This window comes from Protopterus annectens, chromosome 13.part0 (assembly GCF_019279795.1).
Source record: "Protopterus annectens isolate FY-2018-M chromosome 13.part0, PAN1.0, whole genome shotgun sequence".
NCBI lineage: Eukaryota > Metazoa > Chordata > Ceratodontiformes > Protopteridae > Protopterus > Protopterus annectens.
The window spans coordinates 1,260,911,116-1,260,928,090 of NC_056747.1; the positions used below are offsets into that span (position 1 = coordinate 1,260,911,116).

Consider the following 16,975-nt stretch of genomic DNA (forward strand, 5'->3'; position numbering starts at 1 on the left):
GAAGGGTCTTCCTTGACTGTAAGGGGGGGTTGATGGAAGGGAATTTTGTAACCTCCGGATACAATGGACCATACCCATCTGACTTGTGTTAAACTTTGCCAGGCTTTTGGGTACAGTAAAAGTCTTCCCCTGACTGCCTCCAGGGGTGAGCAGCCGGGCAACCCTTGGAAGGGCTTGTCAGAGAAAGATTCTCTGTTGCCCTGGTTCTGCGGACCCCCTCTGCCATGAGGGCGGCGTCTATTATTATTGTTTCCCCCTCTGCCTCTGGAGGAAAAAATCACTACATGTCAGGCAAGTCTCCCTGAGATTTCCGGAACCACATCTTCCCACTCTTCTGATCCTTTGGGTAAGGTCTAGAGGGAGGGGAAAAACAGACTCCCATGGCAGAGAGAGTCTTGCCTTCTTGCTCACACCTTGTCAAAGTATCTTTCACCTGTGGTCCAAAAAGAAAGGAACCATCAAAGGGGGTGTTTGTGAAGGACGCTCGAAAGAGTTCCGCAAAGTTACACAGCCGCGTCCACGCATGCCTCCTAAGGGCCACACCTGTACCTGTGGCTCTACTCGCCCCATCGGCTGCATAGGAAATGAGCCTCATGGAGGAGTTAACTACAGAATTAAGCGTCTTTCTTAAACCCAGAAACCTTAGCTTCCTTGGACATGCTGTACTGGAAAAAGGAAACCAACCAGTTTAACAGACAATAAGAATATTCAGTTCTACAAAGAAGACACACCTACAAAAAAGGCACACAAGTACCATCTAGAAGGATACAGATAAAGTTTTTTTTTTTTTTTTATAAAGGTAATAGGATAGCCTCTAATTTAAACGACTAACCTAGGAGAAAAAAAACAGAAGGAAATCCTCTAAGTTAAATGGATAACCAGGGGAAGGGGGGAGGGGTGGGGAGAACTCTCTAAGTTAAACGAGTTCTACAAAGGGGGGACACTATAGAACAAACAGTTAACTACAACAGTAACAACACTACTGCTAATAATAAAACAAAAAAATATACTAGAAGAGTTAAATTCTAGAGAGAATTTACACAAAATATTAATATTAATATACAAGCCTGAGCCAGAAAAACAACACCTCGCAGCTGAAGCGGCAAATGAGATCTGGGTGGCTATCGCTAGGCATTATGGGATAAGGGGTAGCCTCGAGCCAGTAAACAGCTCTTGAGCTATTGAAGATGGCTGAACCGGAGCCGAGGATCGGCTCCGAACCCAACCAGCAAGAACGAAGGCGAGGTAGACAACTTAACATCATACTTTACTGCCCTCATAGAGAGCAGGGAAAGGACTTGCGTTTGAGCCTCTGCCCACTGGTTTGGAGGTAGAGCAGGGAACCCTTTGGGGTTGGAAGGGTGTGGAAAGAAAATTTGTATCCCTGGGACACTATGTTGAGAACCCAGCGGTCGTTGGTAATGGTGGCCCACGTGCTTGCGTGAAAGAAAAGTTTTGCTCCTTGGGTAAGTGAAGGTAGGCAGAGGGAGGGGTGGGGAAGGAGAGTCACTGAGTTCTTACCATAAGGGGGTGGCTTAGAACTCCCTGGTTTTGAAGTGGAGGAGTTAGTCCACTGCTTAGATCTCTGCATTCCCTGTGGCTGCTGTCTGGGGGTCTGGTTCCCCTGGGTCTGGGTTGGACTGGCTTATTGGGAGCAGAAAAGGACCAGTGCTTGGTGGGACAATGCCTGCTGAACCTGGGTGACTGGACCTGTAAGAAATCCTTAACCGTCTGCATAGATTTTTGCTTTTTCTTCTATCTTTTTTAAGACGTCTTCTGCCTTAGTGCCATATATGTTGTCTTTGTGCAAGGGGGCATCTGACAATTTTGATTTGACATGGTCTGGAAACACCTGTTCCTTAAGCCATGCATGCCTTCTAATGACAGATCCGGTGACTGCTGCCCTGTAAGAAGCTTCTAGGGCATCAAAACTACAGTGCAAGAGTAGGTGAGGTGTACACTTTTTTACCCTGTCTAGTGCTAGAGAATCCCTATCTGAGGGGGTGGAATTCATAGCAGAGGTTGCTTTAATTCCTTTATGCCCTTGAGACATCAACTCAGGGTCAGCAGTAGGATTTTTAAAAAGAAATTTGTGCGACTCTGGGACTCTATAGTACCAGTCTGGTTTTCTGGATGCAGGAAGGAGGGTGTCAGGAGTAAAGTTGGATTCCAGGAAAACATCCTCCACAACATCCAGGACTGGGGGGATGGCCAAGTGTCTGTGCTGTGTAAAATCTAAAAATTCCCGGAGTCTCTTTTTAGACTGAGGGTAGACCTGACTCTCCCACTGGAAATGCGCCCTTAAGGTATGAAGGGTTTCCTCAAAGGAAAAATCCTTGGGGGGGGGGTGAGAGGCTGAAGGGTTGGAATCCTATGCAACAAAATCCTCAAGTAGAGAGGGGTTGCAAGTCTTCATATTCAGATGCATCAGAGTAATCTGACTCTTGTTCAGACAAAACTACAGGAGACAAATAATCTCTTTTCCTTTTGGAGGGGGTAAGCTTGGCTTCCCCTGATCAGCATGATAAGGTCTTCCACCATTTTAATCATTTGAGACTGAGTAAAGGAAGCAGGTGCCTGATCTGTTTCTTGGGTGTGGTTCGTACACTGGGCCTAAGAAACTTGGTCATTTTCGAAAGAAAGGTAGTCGCCAAAGAAGACGTTGGTTTGTGTCTAGAATCGGTAGTGCGAAGGACTTCCTCTGAAGCCAGTGCTTGCTCAGCGACTCTGGACCCATCCAAGGTAGAGATGACCGCAGGATCCTTAGTCGAAGAAGAGTTTTGCGACATACTGGACTCCGAAAGGGTCTCAGTAGCAGAGTGCAAACTCACAAAAGCAGGCATCAGGCGCTGCAAAAGCGCCTCATTGAGGACCAGAGAACTAATGACTAGCTTAATGGGAGTGTCATTGGTAAGTTTGGACATGTGTGGTGTCTGTCTGTCTTTATCTTTACTTTTTTTTGTAAGATCTGCTGTCAAATGGCTTACCGAAGCCATATCAGAGTTCGAGGACTGTAAGCGAAAATATCTAGCTACAATAAAGGGCCCGACGACAGGTAGTTCTGGTGTTGAACAAAACACAGAAGCGACAACGGGGGACGTAGTCATGGTCTGAGCCTAAATAAGTGAAGCAGTAAGAATGAAAGTCTCTGTGTGGTATTTGCTTTCCACAGGAGAAATGATTTTTAACTTTCTGACATCGGTTAGTGCAAGAAAAAAGATCCCTGATGGGGTACTTAGCTTTAGAAGACTTCAGCTTCAGTTCGGTAGACGAAACTCAGGTAGCGGCCGACCGGCACTCATGTGAACTGGTTCGGGCTCCACAGCAAGAAATACTGATGTAATGGGGTCGGCGGCCTTACTTTATACTACTGACGACCTGACGTCAGTTCTGAAGCGACAGCAACCGACGCAGAAATACTAAGCCTCTGGTATTCGGACCAGCCGAGGGCTACCCTGACAGGGATAACCCAAATGTGATGACTGCAACAAAGAAACATGAACATCATGATATTCATCCCTGATTTGGCACCTATGTCTCTGACATAGGCCGCCTGCAAACAGTTCATCTCCCAGGCCCTGCTTGTAAATGTTTCATCTCCTAGGCCCCTGCTTACACTTACAAAGGTACCAGAACTTGCCAGAAATTTGGGCTGCATGGTTAATAAGGCCCTTGTGGTCATTAGCCTAGTAAACACCTATGACCCTATCTGATTCCAAACTGCTCATCCCCCATCCTGCTTTCTACTACTCTGTGTATACATTCATCAACCACCACTCCCAAAACCTTCATGAAATTTAACAGGCCTCTGATATCTCTATACTGCCCACAGTTGCTAATGTCCCCCCTTTGGTCTTGTAAACTGGAACTAGAGTGCTTATTCTCCAGTCATCTGGGATAAAATGTTCCCTCCATACCTCTGTGTATCCTCTGGAGCCACCTCTCCCCTACCTCACCCAGCTTCTGGATCATATCTACTATGACCAACACTCTTCCACTTTTGAATATAAAAGTACAGTGTCAGCCTGATTCTGGTACTGACCATCTGGAGATAGGCACATATAAAACAGTCTCAGACTGTTGAAAAATACAGAGCACACAGATGTATAGGTTTACAGGTGTATACTTGGCCAACTACCAATAGGGCCCTTAAAAGCCTAGCCATGCAACCCAAAACATGGACCCAACATTTGAGACTGAAATACACAGAGTCAACTAAGTAAAGGTCAGCCATAAAAGGTACTGATTGTACAAAGACTACATTATACCAGTCAGAGCTATACTGATCTCTTCACATACGCTAAAGTCACATCTGAAAATAATGCAGAAAATGTTGAAATTCTAGATATTACTATTGTCTTGTTAAAATTAAAATCACACATAGCAATGACAGAACCCACATCACCCTCTTCACCCACTGCCATTTAATAGTACTATTGCAGAGGTTATATCAAGAAAAAGTAAATAGCTGCCTTTCACTAAAATCAACTATTTTTCTAAGGCTGGATGACCTTGAAGGTAGAGTAAGTAGAACAGAATATGTGGGGGGGTGCAGGCCCCAAGCACGGTATGGGGGGCTTGAACCCTGCAGAACTGTGAAGTAACTGCATAATTTCAGTATACTTATTATTTGGTAAACCACAACATGTTCACAGTCAAACCTCTTATGTGCAGTTCCGCGTAAAGTTCCATGTACAACTAATCATGTACATACAACTTTGTGTCACAAAGTACAGTTTTGTACCTACCATAAACGTAGATGTTAGAGTGCTAATACAGCTGCAGTCATAACAGATGGGTTCTCCTGCCGTCAGGCGGGTCCCCGGTCGGCCGAATTCCAAAGTCTAGGTCCGGCGTTGGTTGTCGTCACTTCTTCCCTGACGTCAGTGCGCCAGGGGTATAATATAACCAGCCGACGCCATTTTCTTCAGTTTTTCTTGCCCCAGATGTCACGTGCCCCCAGAAGGAAGGCAATACATAAATTTGTGTGATAAAGCAATGCAATATAATCAAAATACAGTAGTGCAAGCAAATACATCAAGAATGAATACCCCAATCAGGTAACATGAGGAGGTGTTAGCCAATAGGCCTGTCCCAAGAGGGGAAGGAGGGAGGGAAACCTGGACTGTAGCTGTATTAGCACTCGAACATCTACATTTATGGTAGGTACAAAACTGTACTATGTTCATCGTGCATACAGCTGCAGTCATAACAGATGGGTAGAATCCCAAAGCTAAGAAAGGGGTGGTAGGCACTAGGTGGAACTAGGAGCCAGAATGCCCTGCAAGACTGCAGTGGCAAAGCCCGCTCTAGATTTGGAGTATAATGGAAGGTGGTAGTGCTTGGAGAAGGTATGCACAGAACTCCAAGTGGCTGCTTCCAAAATATCTTTGGTAGGAACTCCTCTGAGAAAAGCTGCAGAGGTAGCCGTGGCCCTTGCGGAGTGAGATCTGATGCCTGTAGGTACAGTTTTGCCATGAAAAGAATAACAAAAGCATATGTAGTGTGCTATCCATTTTGAGATGGTCTGTTTGGAAATTTGCTTTCCTTGAGCTCCTATAGCATACGACACAAAGAGCTGATCTGATTTCCTGAAAGGCTTTGTTCTGTCCAAATAATAACGCAGTTGTCTGTGAATGTCCAAGGAATGTAGTAATCTCTCCCCTTTGTTTTCAGGATTAGGATAAAAGGTAGGTAAGTGTATAGCCTGATTCAAAGCCACCCTGGATACCACTTTTGGCATAAAGGACGGGTTGGTTCATAAGGAAACTCTGTCCTGATGGAAGATGATGAAAGGCTGCACAGCCATGAGAGCTTGTAGTTCCGATACTCTACGAGCTGAGGTAATAGCCAGAAGGAAAGCTGTTTTCCAGGACAAATATTGCAAATCTGATGAGGCAGCTGGCTCAAAAGGAGGCAAGGTCAGCTTTTCTAGAATGAAATTGAGATCCCAAGCAGGTATTGGTTGTTTCCTTGGGGGTTTTAGATTCTTAGCCCCTCTGAGGAACTGTCTTAAGAGGGGGTGGGAGAATAAGGGTGGATCAGTGTTGTATTCTGCAGAAATGGCTGAGGCATGGATTTTGATGGAGGAGAAAGAAAGTCCACTGCTTAGCAGCTCAGCTAGATACTGTAATATTTGAGGTAAATTCAGTTTTCCAGGATCCTGGCCCTTTTTCTCATTCCAGACACAAAACCGTTTCCATTTTGCGGAGTAAGCTTTTCTGGTAGACGGCCTTCTGGCCTCCAAAATGACATCCTGCACCTCCTTGGAGAGTAGGGTCTGTTGTGATGCTAAGGAATCTTCCATGCGGCTAGACTGACTGTTTTTAGCTGACTGTGAAGAGTTTTGAAGCTGTGTTGAGTCAGAAGAGGAGGCATTAGAGGCAGGGTCCATGGTGTGGAATGTGTCAGGCTCCTCAGGAGTGGGTACCAGTGTTGTCTTGGCCAGTCTGGAGCAATGAGAATCATCTTTGGTCTGTCTGCTCTGGTTTTTAATAGAACTTTGGGCAGCAGAGGAAGAGGTGGGAAGGCATAGACTGTCATTGATGTCCAACTGAAAGAGAGAGTGTCCACTCTCCAAGCCTTTGGATGAAAAATCCTTGAGCAGAATTTTGTCAATTGGTGATTTTCGTGGGAGGCAAAGAGATCTACGTCTGGCCTTCCCCATGCTTGAATTATCTCTGCAAAAGCTTGAGGATGCAACTTCCATTCGTGTGGATCGGTCATATTTCTGCTTAGGTTGTCTGTCAGCGTGTTTTTCTTGCCTGGCAAGTACTGTGCTTGTAGTTCGATTTGTAAGTCCAGGACCAGGTTCCAAAGTGACATGGCCAGTCTGCATAGGGGGTATGAATGGGTTCCTCCCTGTTTGTTTATGTACCACATTACTGTGGTGTTGTCCGTCCTTATCAATAGTTAACCTGGTTGCAGGAGGTCTTTGAAAGCTATAATAGCATTTATTACTGCTAGCATTTCCTTTTGATTGATGTGTAGGTGCTTTTCTTTTTGGGACCATTTGCCCTGAATGCACCGATCTGTCATGTGCGCCCCCCCAGGCGTAGTCTGAGGCGTCTGTTGTGATGACATGATTTGCTTGAGGCTTGCTGAATGGGAGACCTGTGTTTGCTTGGCATGCTTGAGCCCACCACAGAAATTCCTTTTGAAGACATGGAATTAGTGGTATTATTGTTTCCAGGCTGTGGCTGTGTTGAGACCATAGGTTTTTCAGGTACCATTGAAATTTCCTCATATGCAGCTTTGCACATGGGATTAGTAAGATGCAAGATGCCATGAATCCCAGAGCCTGCAGGATTTTCCTTGCAGTCAGCCTGGTGCAATTTGCTAGTGTTCTGAAGTATTGAGTTAGTTGCCCCTGCTTCTCTGGCATGAGGTAGGCCATCTGGGTGTTTGTGTCCAAGTTGGCACCCAGGAAAATTATTTTCCGAGAGGGTATTAGCCTTGATTTATTTTTGTTGACTGTGTATCCCAGAGAATTCAACAACATTATTACATAAGCCAGATGTTTCAGAAGAATGTGCTTGCTGTCCGCTTGGATCAGGCAGTCGTCCAAATAGGGGTATATTTGTATCCCTTGAAGTCTGCAGTAGGCAATTACTGATGCCAGGCATTTCGTGAATACTCTGGGCGCAGTAGATAAGCCAAAGGGCAACACAGAGAATTGATAATGGGTTGAACCTGCAAGAAATCTGAGGTATCTTATGCAATTTTGTCTGATTGGGATATGCAGGTATGGGAGGGGTGGGAGGATGGCAGAATAGTTAAGGTGTTTACCTTGCAGACCCAAGGTTTAGGGTTTGATTCTTACATGGGATAATTGGCTAGGCTTAAAATGGCCCACAAGGGCAATTAGTGTAGTACTAATCTATGCCTCCTTGAGGTCCAATGTTACCAGCCAAGACTCCTTGCCCAGCATGGGAAGAAGCTGCTGTAGAGTGAGCATCTTGAATTTTGGTACGAGTAGAAATGTGTTTAGGATGGATAGGTCCAAAATAGGTCTCCAATCTTTTCCCTTCCTTGGTACCAGGAATAGTCTGGAATAAAAACCTTGCCCTTGTTCGTGCGTAGGTACCTCTTGAATAGCTTTCATGTCTATGAGATCTGAAATTTGTCTTTGTGCCTCTGCCCTTTGATTGTGTGGCAGGTTTGGCATGCCTCTCATTTTTGGAAGGGTGTGAAAATGGAATCTGTAGCCTCTGTTTATAATGTCCAGGATCCATTTGTCTTTTGTGACAATATGCCAATTTTTTGAAAATAATGCCAGTTTTCCGCCTAATGGTGCTGCCATTTGAGTCTTGCTTGGCATGCAAAGGGGAAAGTCATTGGGCTTGCTTTCTGAGTGGTTGCGAGTTATCCTCACTGCCTCTTTGTGTAAGAGCTTGCCATTGTCTGCCTCTAAACGATCCTTGGGATTGCCCTCTGCCCCTCGGGCGCCTGTATCTACCTCTTTGGGGTCTGTCCGTGGCTGGAAAGGACCACTTTTTGGAAGGCCAATTTCAACTGAAACGTGGGGGTTGTACCTGTAGAAAATCTTTCACTGTTTGCATTGATTTAGCCTTTTCCTCCATTTTCCTTAATACCTCCTCAGCATTAGCACCAAATAATACATCCTTTTGTAGAGGGGCATCTAATAATTTAGCTTTGACATGATCTGGTAAGGTTTGTTCCTTGAGCCAGGCATCCTACGTATGACTGATGCCATAACAGCAGCTCTACATGAGGCCTCTAGAGCATCAAAACCACATTGTAAGGTATGTTTACCCACTTGTTCTGCACTATGCATCAAATCCTGCAACTCCAAGTCTGGTTGTTCAGGTTGTGACATTTTACTTCTCAATTGTGATAACAAAAACTGTTGGTACTTTAGCATATGGAACTGACAGTTTAATGCCCTCATGGTTAAGGTGGCAGAGGTATATACCTTTTTTCCCCACCTTTCTAAGGATCTGGAATCTCTCGGAAGGTAATGGATTTTTAGCAGTGGAGGCCTTAATTCCCTTGGGGCCCTGTGAGATAGTTTCTGGGTCAGCAGCATGGCTTTTGTATAGAAATTGGTGTGAGTCAGGAACCCTGTAGTACCTGTCAGGCTTAACTGGAGCTGGAGGTAGAGAATCCGGGTTAAGGCAGGCCTCCGAGTACACATCATCTAGTATGTCCAAGGCAGGAGGTATAGCTAGAGGCCTGTGCTGAGGTAGCAAGAGAAATTCCCTAAGCCTTTTCTTGGAATCTGAATAATCTTGGCCTTCCCAGTGGAAGTGTTCCCTTAAGGTATGCAAAGTTTCCCCAAATGAGTAATCCTCTGGGGGGGAGACAGAGGGGATGGACTGCTCAGCATCAGAATCTTCAAAAGGGGAGTAAGAATGTTCCTGTTCATCAGAGTGCTCTGAAATAATGCAGCCCTGATCAGAGGAGGAGGATTCTTCCTCCACTCTGGGCCTTTTGTCCGGGGGGGTTGAGAACCCTGATAAGAGTGATCAAATCCTCAGCCATTTTAAGCATCTGTTTTTTAGGCATGGGGCCAGGAGATGGGCCCTGTGTAGCTTGTCTTTTAGAATGCATGGCTGCTTTATACTTAGTGTAAGCCTTGATGGAAAAAGAAGAGGAAGGTCTGAAGACACCTTGAGAGGAGGTAGACCTATCCACATTTTGAGATTCACCGCCAAGAGTGGCTTCGGTATCTGTAGTCGGGGTGTGGGCTGAGGAGCCTGCGTCCTCGGGCACAGGAGACACCGCCAATGTAGTGTCGTCGGTAGTCAGGGGCTGCGTAGGCGCCTCACTGAGAACCGGACCACGTGTAGTCGGCTTTGGCGTGGTGTCGGTAGAGGCCGCGGACCTCATGTGTCGGTCCTTGTCTCTGCTTTTTTTAGACAAATCTGGAGTCTGAGTATTCGACGACATAATATAGTTAAATTTTTTGCCAAAATAATGCTGGGCGAACTCCGCCCGACGCTTAATGGTGCGTTTGTTGAATGTAGCACAAAAGCGACAGACTGAGACTTCGTGGTCTGGGCCTAAACAAGGAATACAGAGGGAATGAAAATCCTTATGCGGTATTTGCTTCCCACATGAAATACAATTATTAACTTTGTCTGACATCGGTCTGAGTCAAGAAAAGTTTCCACAACGGGGTACTTAGCTTTCAAGAAGACTTCGGTTGCAAAATTTTCGTAAATTTCAGGAGCTGGCCGACCGGCACTTGCGAACTGCTTCTGCTTCGGGCACCGCACGGCAAGAAAGACTGAAGAAAATGGCGTTGGCTGGTTATTTTATATCCCTGGCGCACTGACGTCAGGGAAGAAGCGACGACAACCGACGCCGGACCCAGACTTTGGAATTCGGCCGACTGGGGACCCGTCTGACGGCAGGAGAACCCATCTGTTATGACTGCAGCTGTATGCACGATGAACATAGTTCCATGTACAACTAATCATGTACATCTACTCGAGCTACACACTCTGGGGATATAAACCTCAACACAACAATGAATAGAACATGCTGGAGGGATAGATTCCCTTCGCAGAGACTTCCCTTACTATGGAACAGGGTCCCAATCTACATAAGACAGAGCCCCTCACTATCACTTTTCAAGAGGAACCTTGATGAGTGGATGGGTAACAGAAAGTTCACACCAGGGATCACACCAACAGCACTACTAGATAGGGGCCAACGGTACTAGCTGCTAGTACAAGGGTCTAGGGAACTACTAAAGGGGCGGTGAATACCGCACAACGTGGCTGGGCTAATATATGCCTTCGGGCAGATAGCTCAGTACCAACCTATGAACCTATGTACATACAACTTACTGTCACCTCAGTCTTGAACTTGCACGGTAACACCATAAAACACTTGTATCAAAAAGAAACTTTACAGTTGTGCTTACCATGGTGACAAGGTTGCCAAACCACTGATGTGCAAGCTCATGTCCCACAACCAGAGCTACCCACTGTCGAGAAGAAGAGCAGGAGTTTTTGGGATCAATAAGTAAAGCAGTTTCCCTGAAGGAAAGAACAGCAGCACATCAATAACATAAGCAAACCTATCTTTAAAAACATAACTAGAATGACAGAGTAGGATAAACAGTAGTACGTCATGGAAAGACATTCAAAGTAGAACTCTCGGCAATCCCCAAAATAAAATTCAACTGCCACTGCTGTACAGAAAAAAAGCTATACAAGTCTGTTCAGCTGCTAACTTATACAAATACATTATAAAATGCTATGCAGAACTCCTCGCTGTACTTCAGAATGGCAAACAGTAGGAAGAATAAAAAATCGTATATGGAGAACTTTGGATATCATTTTCTGAAGGAGTAATCGTAAACAAAGGTAATATACTGAAGTAATGATCCCATTAGCAATAATTTTCCTTTTGAGTACCTGCATAAGCTATGACACTTCAGCTTTGATATTTATCTGCACTTAAGTGCAGCGGTCAGCTTTCTGTAAGAACTCTGTCAGCACTCATCTAAACAACTAGATACTGGAAGAGCAGTGGCACCAACACTTAAGCAGTTCTCTTAATCACCAATCTTTGTTTCTTTGTTTATACAGTTACTTTGTGTAGCTGACAAACTGAGTCCTAAAATAGGAAGACAGGACTAAGGGGAGGAAAGGCTTACAAATCACAACACAAACGGCAATTCTAAAAACTCCCCACTAGACAATTTCCTCTTTTTTTTTTTTTGTTTAAACTGGTCCCTCTACAGCAGTTTGAACTATGGTTACTGCCTTAATAGCAGTTTCTTTCAGGCAAGAGAAGACTGCAGTACATTCTGCACACATGTAATCATCTGGAATTTTTGTTATGTGGCCCTTCATAATCCCCTAATCTCCTCCGTGCTTTGAAAGAATATGGGGGGGGGGGTACAGCATGCAATTAGGCTGGAATGGAAATGTCTTCATGGCAAAGGTATGCCGGGACAGATCAAATTCAAGATAGCTGGGTCCAAGGGGCAGACCGGGACCAGATTTGAAGAGGAAGGGTAGTTGGTCTAACTATGTATGTTCTTAAAAAACTGCAGAGAGAGAACACCAAGCTGGATGTGGGCTCTAAGGAATTGCCTCATCATTCTGTCAATATTTTGCTCAGTCATGCTTCTGGATGACCAAGTCGATGAAGCCGCTGATGATGGCCTGAAATACCTCAATTTCTGGAGGAGAGGTGAGTGTAGTCTGGGGCTCACCAGGCCCTGGGAGAACTGGGACCAAGAATGTGGCAGACAGATCCAAGGGACTGTCGACTCAGACAAAAATGTCAGATACGGGGAATGCTTTCTAGACTTAAGTCTGATTCTCTTTGTCCTTCAATCCCTATCTCTTGATCTCCCTCTCTTCTTCCTGTTTATCCCTAGGCCTCTTATCTTTGTTTGCTGAACAGGACGCAGTGGAAGGCACTGCAGACCCCGTCTGAGGGGGGAGAAGACCGTTCACTATTAGTTTCTCTCACTCGGGTGCAGAGCCCAGGAGCTGAAAGAAGTATATGCCTGTCAGTGTCGAGGTGGGCTTGGCCCAAATAGTAAACGCAAATAGAGTGTGAATCAGCAGGGGGGGGGGACTCAAAGAAAATTTATTTTACTTTTTTATTTTACACTTGTTGACAGGGAAAGTCAGACTTGGAACAAAGCAAATTTTCAGCGTAGGCCCAGGGAAAAACGCTCTAGATGCATGTCTTTGTACTAGCCACTATCCTAACATACATGTATATAAAATATTCAGTACTTTTCCGTTAAACCCCTACCACACGTCTTGGGACCCAGACTGGAGTGTGCTGCCCTGTTGAGATTCAGGTTTCTACCGTTCAGAAAATGCTTGCTAATGCAAAACCTGTCGTTCTGTCAACTTTCTAAGTTTGAGAGAGCAATATTTAAAAAAGCCTGCCTTTTGCTTAAAACGCATTTTCTATGAAAACAGAAAAGAGAAAGAGGGGAAAAAGCAGTGGAGGGAGTTTGTCTTGGTAAGATTGCTACTGGTCATGTTAAAGTCAAACATGATATTATGGTTTATGGACCTGCAACTCATTTGTAAAACTTAATATCCCACATTGCGAAGAGGGGTACTGGTTTTTGCCATGTGAAGTCAGTCTATCGATGTATTAAAAAAGTGTGCTTCACAATCTCGGTATAGTGTACTCTTAATCAGAGGGCATACCTTTTGCCTGTTTTGATAACGCTGTAACCTGTTGGTGATGTTGTACTGTGTAGTTATGATCAACCTGTTTGAAAGACAGAGACTGGATTATAACTGTATAATAATGCAATGTAAAAGTCAGTAGGAAGAGTCCACATATTTTCCACTCCCTTCAGTAGTTGATGACGACGGCTCCCTCACGTTTTTGTTTACATATACACAGTGTAAAGCTTGACTGTCGCTTTGCAGGAAGTAATATCCACACACGAGTAATTGAGTAACAGCATGTGCTTCCTGTGAGATGCCGAACTTCATATTAGTATAAATAAATTGTCCTACTTTTCAACAGTCCACAATTTTACCTTATAATGTTAGCCCTGTCCCTTGTAAAGTATTTGATCCTTTGGTAAATTCACTGATAATTTCTTTTAATCAATGTTTACATTCTACTTAATATTCCGAAAATACATGTTGATGCCAAACATGTACTGTTAAATTGTAATAAATTAAAGTAGTATTAAATTGTGTCCTAAAAATGCTGCATTTTGTATAACATAGGAGGCAAAACATTATAAAGTGAAGTTTATGGTGCAACTCTTACGTTTACATTATTACAGGCTTACTAACGCATGGTAGGGGTTTAATGGAAAAGTACCGAATATTCTAACAGCTACACTAGGTTATAATTGAAAGCAAAACACACACTAAACTAACATAATTCCAAGTGTAACAAACTCTAAACTTAATCAAAATCTAACATTACAGAGAAAAAAAAATTCTCTCAGTGGAGGGAGAAGTGAATACTGTTAGTGATAGACACTGGTATAACAGCACAAAAGGATACAGCAACTGCAAGTCCTCATCAACACAACTAAATTCTTCAGGCAGAAAACAAAATCTGAGGTAGAGTTCAGGGAATTATGGGTAGGGGAGGAGTCAGTTCTGGAACCAGAGTGCTTCACAGTCGGTGTCAAGGTCGGATTAGACAGCCCATGGCTGAATTGGATGTAAACGGACAAAACTGGATCAATGATCAATTTATAAGTAAAGAAATGTTCCCTAATGGAGTACCCATATGTTTATTAGCAGCTACGTACCAACAACCACATGAAGATCAGTCTGATGGGTGTGAGACCAGCATTCATGCTGGCAATGAGGTAGTCTGAGGATTTACACTCCTACATCAGCCTATATATCCTTACACTTTCGAAATGAGGTCATAAGTTGGGTATACAACGCAGGGAAGGTTAAACTTTGGTACACCACCCAGATGTCAACAGTGAAAACCCATGTGTTTTGAATACCGCAACCGTGATCTCAGTCAGGACATCTAGCAAGCAGTTCAGTGAAAATAAATGAAGTCTGAAACTGTGAAAATTGGACAATTATACAAGTAGCTGCCTCCCCGGCAGTATTAATGCATTAGATATAACAATGCACAACTTAGCTTATTTATGGGTAGCCAGTGTACTTTTTCTTCAGGCTAAAAGTTAGTTTGGTGAAAGAATGCACAACTAGATGAATATCGACAACACAGATGGAATGTTATGGTAAGACACAACTTCTTTATCTGATGTTGTCAATCTTCATCTTTTCTTGACTGATGGGACAGAGTCGCCATCTAATTTAGATCCTGGGTGGTCTATGGAAGGATATTCCTGAGATCCACAGAACCAAAGGCCGCTCTTCCCCTGGAGACCAAATCCAATCTGTAATGAGTAATAAAGGTATGCAGAGTAACCCATGTTGCTGCTAAGCATATTTCACTCATGGAAGCCTTAGAATGGAAAACAGCTGAAGTAGCCAAAGACCTGGTGGAAAGTGCCTTCATTGGCACTGAAAGCTTCAGATTCTGTTATAAATGAAAGCAATGCGATCTCTTAACCATTTTGATGAGATAACTTTAGAGACAGATTTCCCTAAGGTTGCACCAGAAAAGGAGACAAATAATTGCTCTGACCTCCTGCATTTGTACGTTCTAGAGATAGAAATGTAATTGTCTGAACATCTAACAGGTGTAAGTAATATTAGTTTTTGTTAGAGAAATTCAGAAAGACCACAGTCAAGTCTATGGCCTGATTAATGTTGGACTCGGACGACCTTCGGAAGAATGGATTGATTGGTGCGGAGTGTAACTCTATCTTTATGGAAAAGTAAGGGGACTTTGAACATAATACTTGCAATTTGGAAACTCCTCTTGCAGAGGTTATCACTGTAAATAGTAGCATTATCCAAGACAGGAACTTTAAGTCACGATTCGCTGCTGGCTCAAAGGTGATTGCAAGACAACAGTCAGGTCCCAGGGAGGTAGCGGATCTTTAAATGGAGGCCTTAAACTAATAGCTCCCTTGAGGAAGGCCTTACACAGCCTATGTGAAATTAAGGGTAGATCTTCGAAGCAGTTATGAAAGTTAGTGATGTCAGCTAGAATGACCTTAATAGTAAAAGCAGCTCCCCTACTAAAAAGAATGGCCAAAAATTCTAATTTTTTTTTTTTTTTTTTTTTTTTTTTTTTTTACCAGGGCTGAAAAGGGGGAGAGTCCATTATCACAAGCTCGGATTGAAAATCTCTTCCATTTATTAAGGCAGAGATTCCAGGTGGATGGTTTATGGGATGCCAGTAACATTTTTCATACTGGGGATGGAATGTCATTATGCCCGACAACTAATGGAATTGGAGGAACCAAGCAGTCAGCTTGAAGCTTTGAAGACTGGGATGCACCAAGTACCTGAGGGTGACAAAGAAGGTCTGGAACTGGGTGCGGAACATACCTCTCAACCTTGAAACATCAAAAATCTGGTCAAGGCCCATGAAAAATAGGTACAAATATGTACACTGTTTAACATAAAATTTAATACATAATTATGTAACCCCGCCCACTCCAGTGGAATTGTAGGATACCAACTTTCGTGCAAACTGAAGAACAGACAACCAAAATATGGCACCAGTGTCCCCCTGCAGCCATTCCAATGTCCCATTACCTGGCTATTTTGCCCCATTTACCATAAACACTAATGTGTGCATACTGCTTTACTTCTACAATGATTATTTGGATTTTATTTTTACACTTTACAGTAAAATGCACAAACACCGACAGACATCTGTTAAACAAAGCAATACTGTTTCACAATGAAAATAGACTTGGCATTAAAACGTTTCTGCCCTTGAAACTCACATTCATTAAAATAGCATTGAAACCTACACCACATCCAAAGAAAATGCATCTGGCCAGTGGTGGATAAAGATCATCTTTGGGTTGTTTTCAAATCACTGGCCCCTTTGCACACAAACCAAGAAAAGTACAGTTTTGTACCTACCATAAATGTAGATGTTCGAGGATCCACATTGCTGCAGTCCTAACACTTGGGTAGTCCGCTGTCCCAGTCGGCCCGAATACCAAAGTATATGGCTGACGTCGGTCAAGGCGCATTAGTCTGACGTCAGGACGTCAGGGTACAAATGCGCATGACCGACGTCATATCCTCAGTCTTTTCTTGCCCCAGATGTCAGAAGACCCTAAAAAGATAAGGCCAAAACCAAAAAACACCAAACACTCCTGCACCAAAAATATGTACAATATATACAAAATTACAAGAGTATAACCTCACCCACACAACCACCCCTAAACACAGAGGGAAGGAGGGAGGTAAATTGGACTGCAGCAATGTGGATCCTCGAACATCTACATTTATGGTAGGTACAAAACTGTACTATGTTCTTCATTCCACATTGCTGCAGTCCTAACACTTGGGTAGAATCCCAAAGCAGAGGTAAGGGAGGCTGGCAAATCATAAAGAAGCAGGAGCTGTCAACATGCCTTGCAAAATAGCTGTGG

General features: G+C 43.8%; 1 protein-coding gene across 1 annotated transcript in view; it reads right to left on the reverse strand.

Annotated features, from left to right (window-relative positions):
- Positions 1-16,975, reverse strand: part of NPEPPS (aminopeptidase puromycin sensitive) — a 1,948,381-nt gene that overhangs the window by 1,592,205 nt on the left and 339,201 nt on the right. Inside the window, exon 7 of the mRNA XM_044054968.1 lies at positions 10,895-11,009. Within this exon, the coding sequence (XP_043910903.1) occupies positions 10,895-11,009 (115 nt within the window). The remainder of the gene's footprint in view (positions 1-10,894; positions 11,010-16,975) is intronic.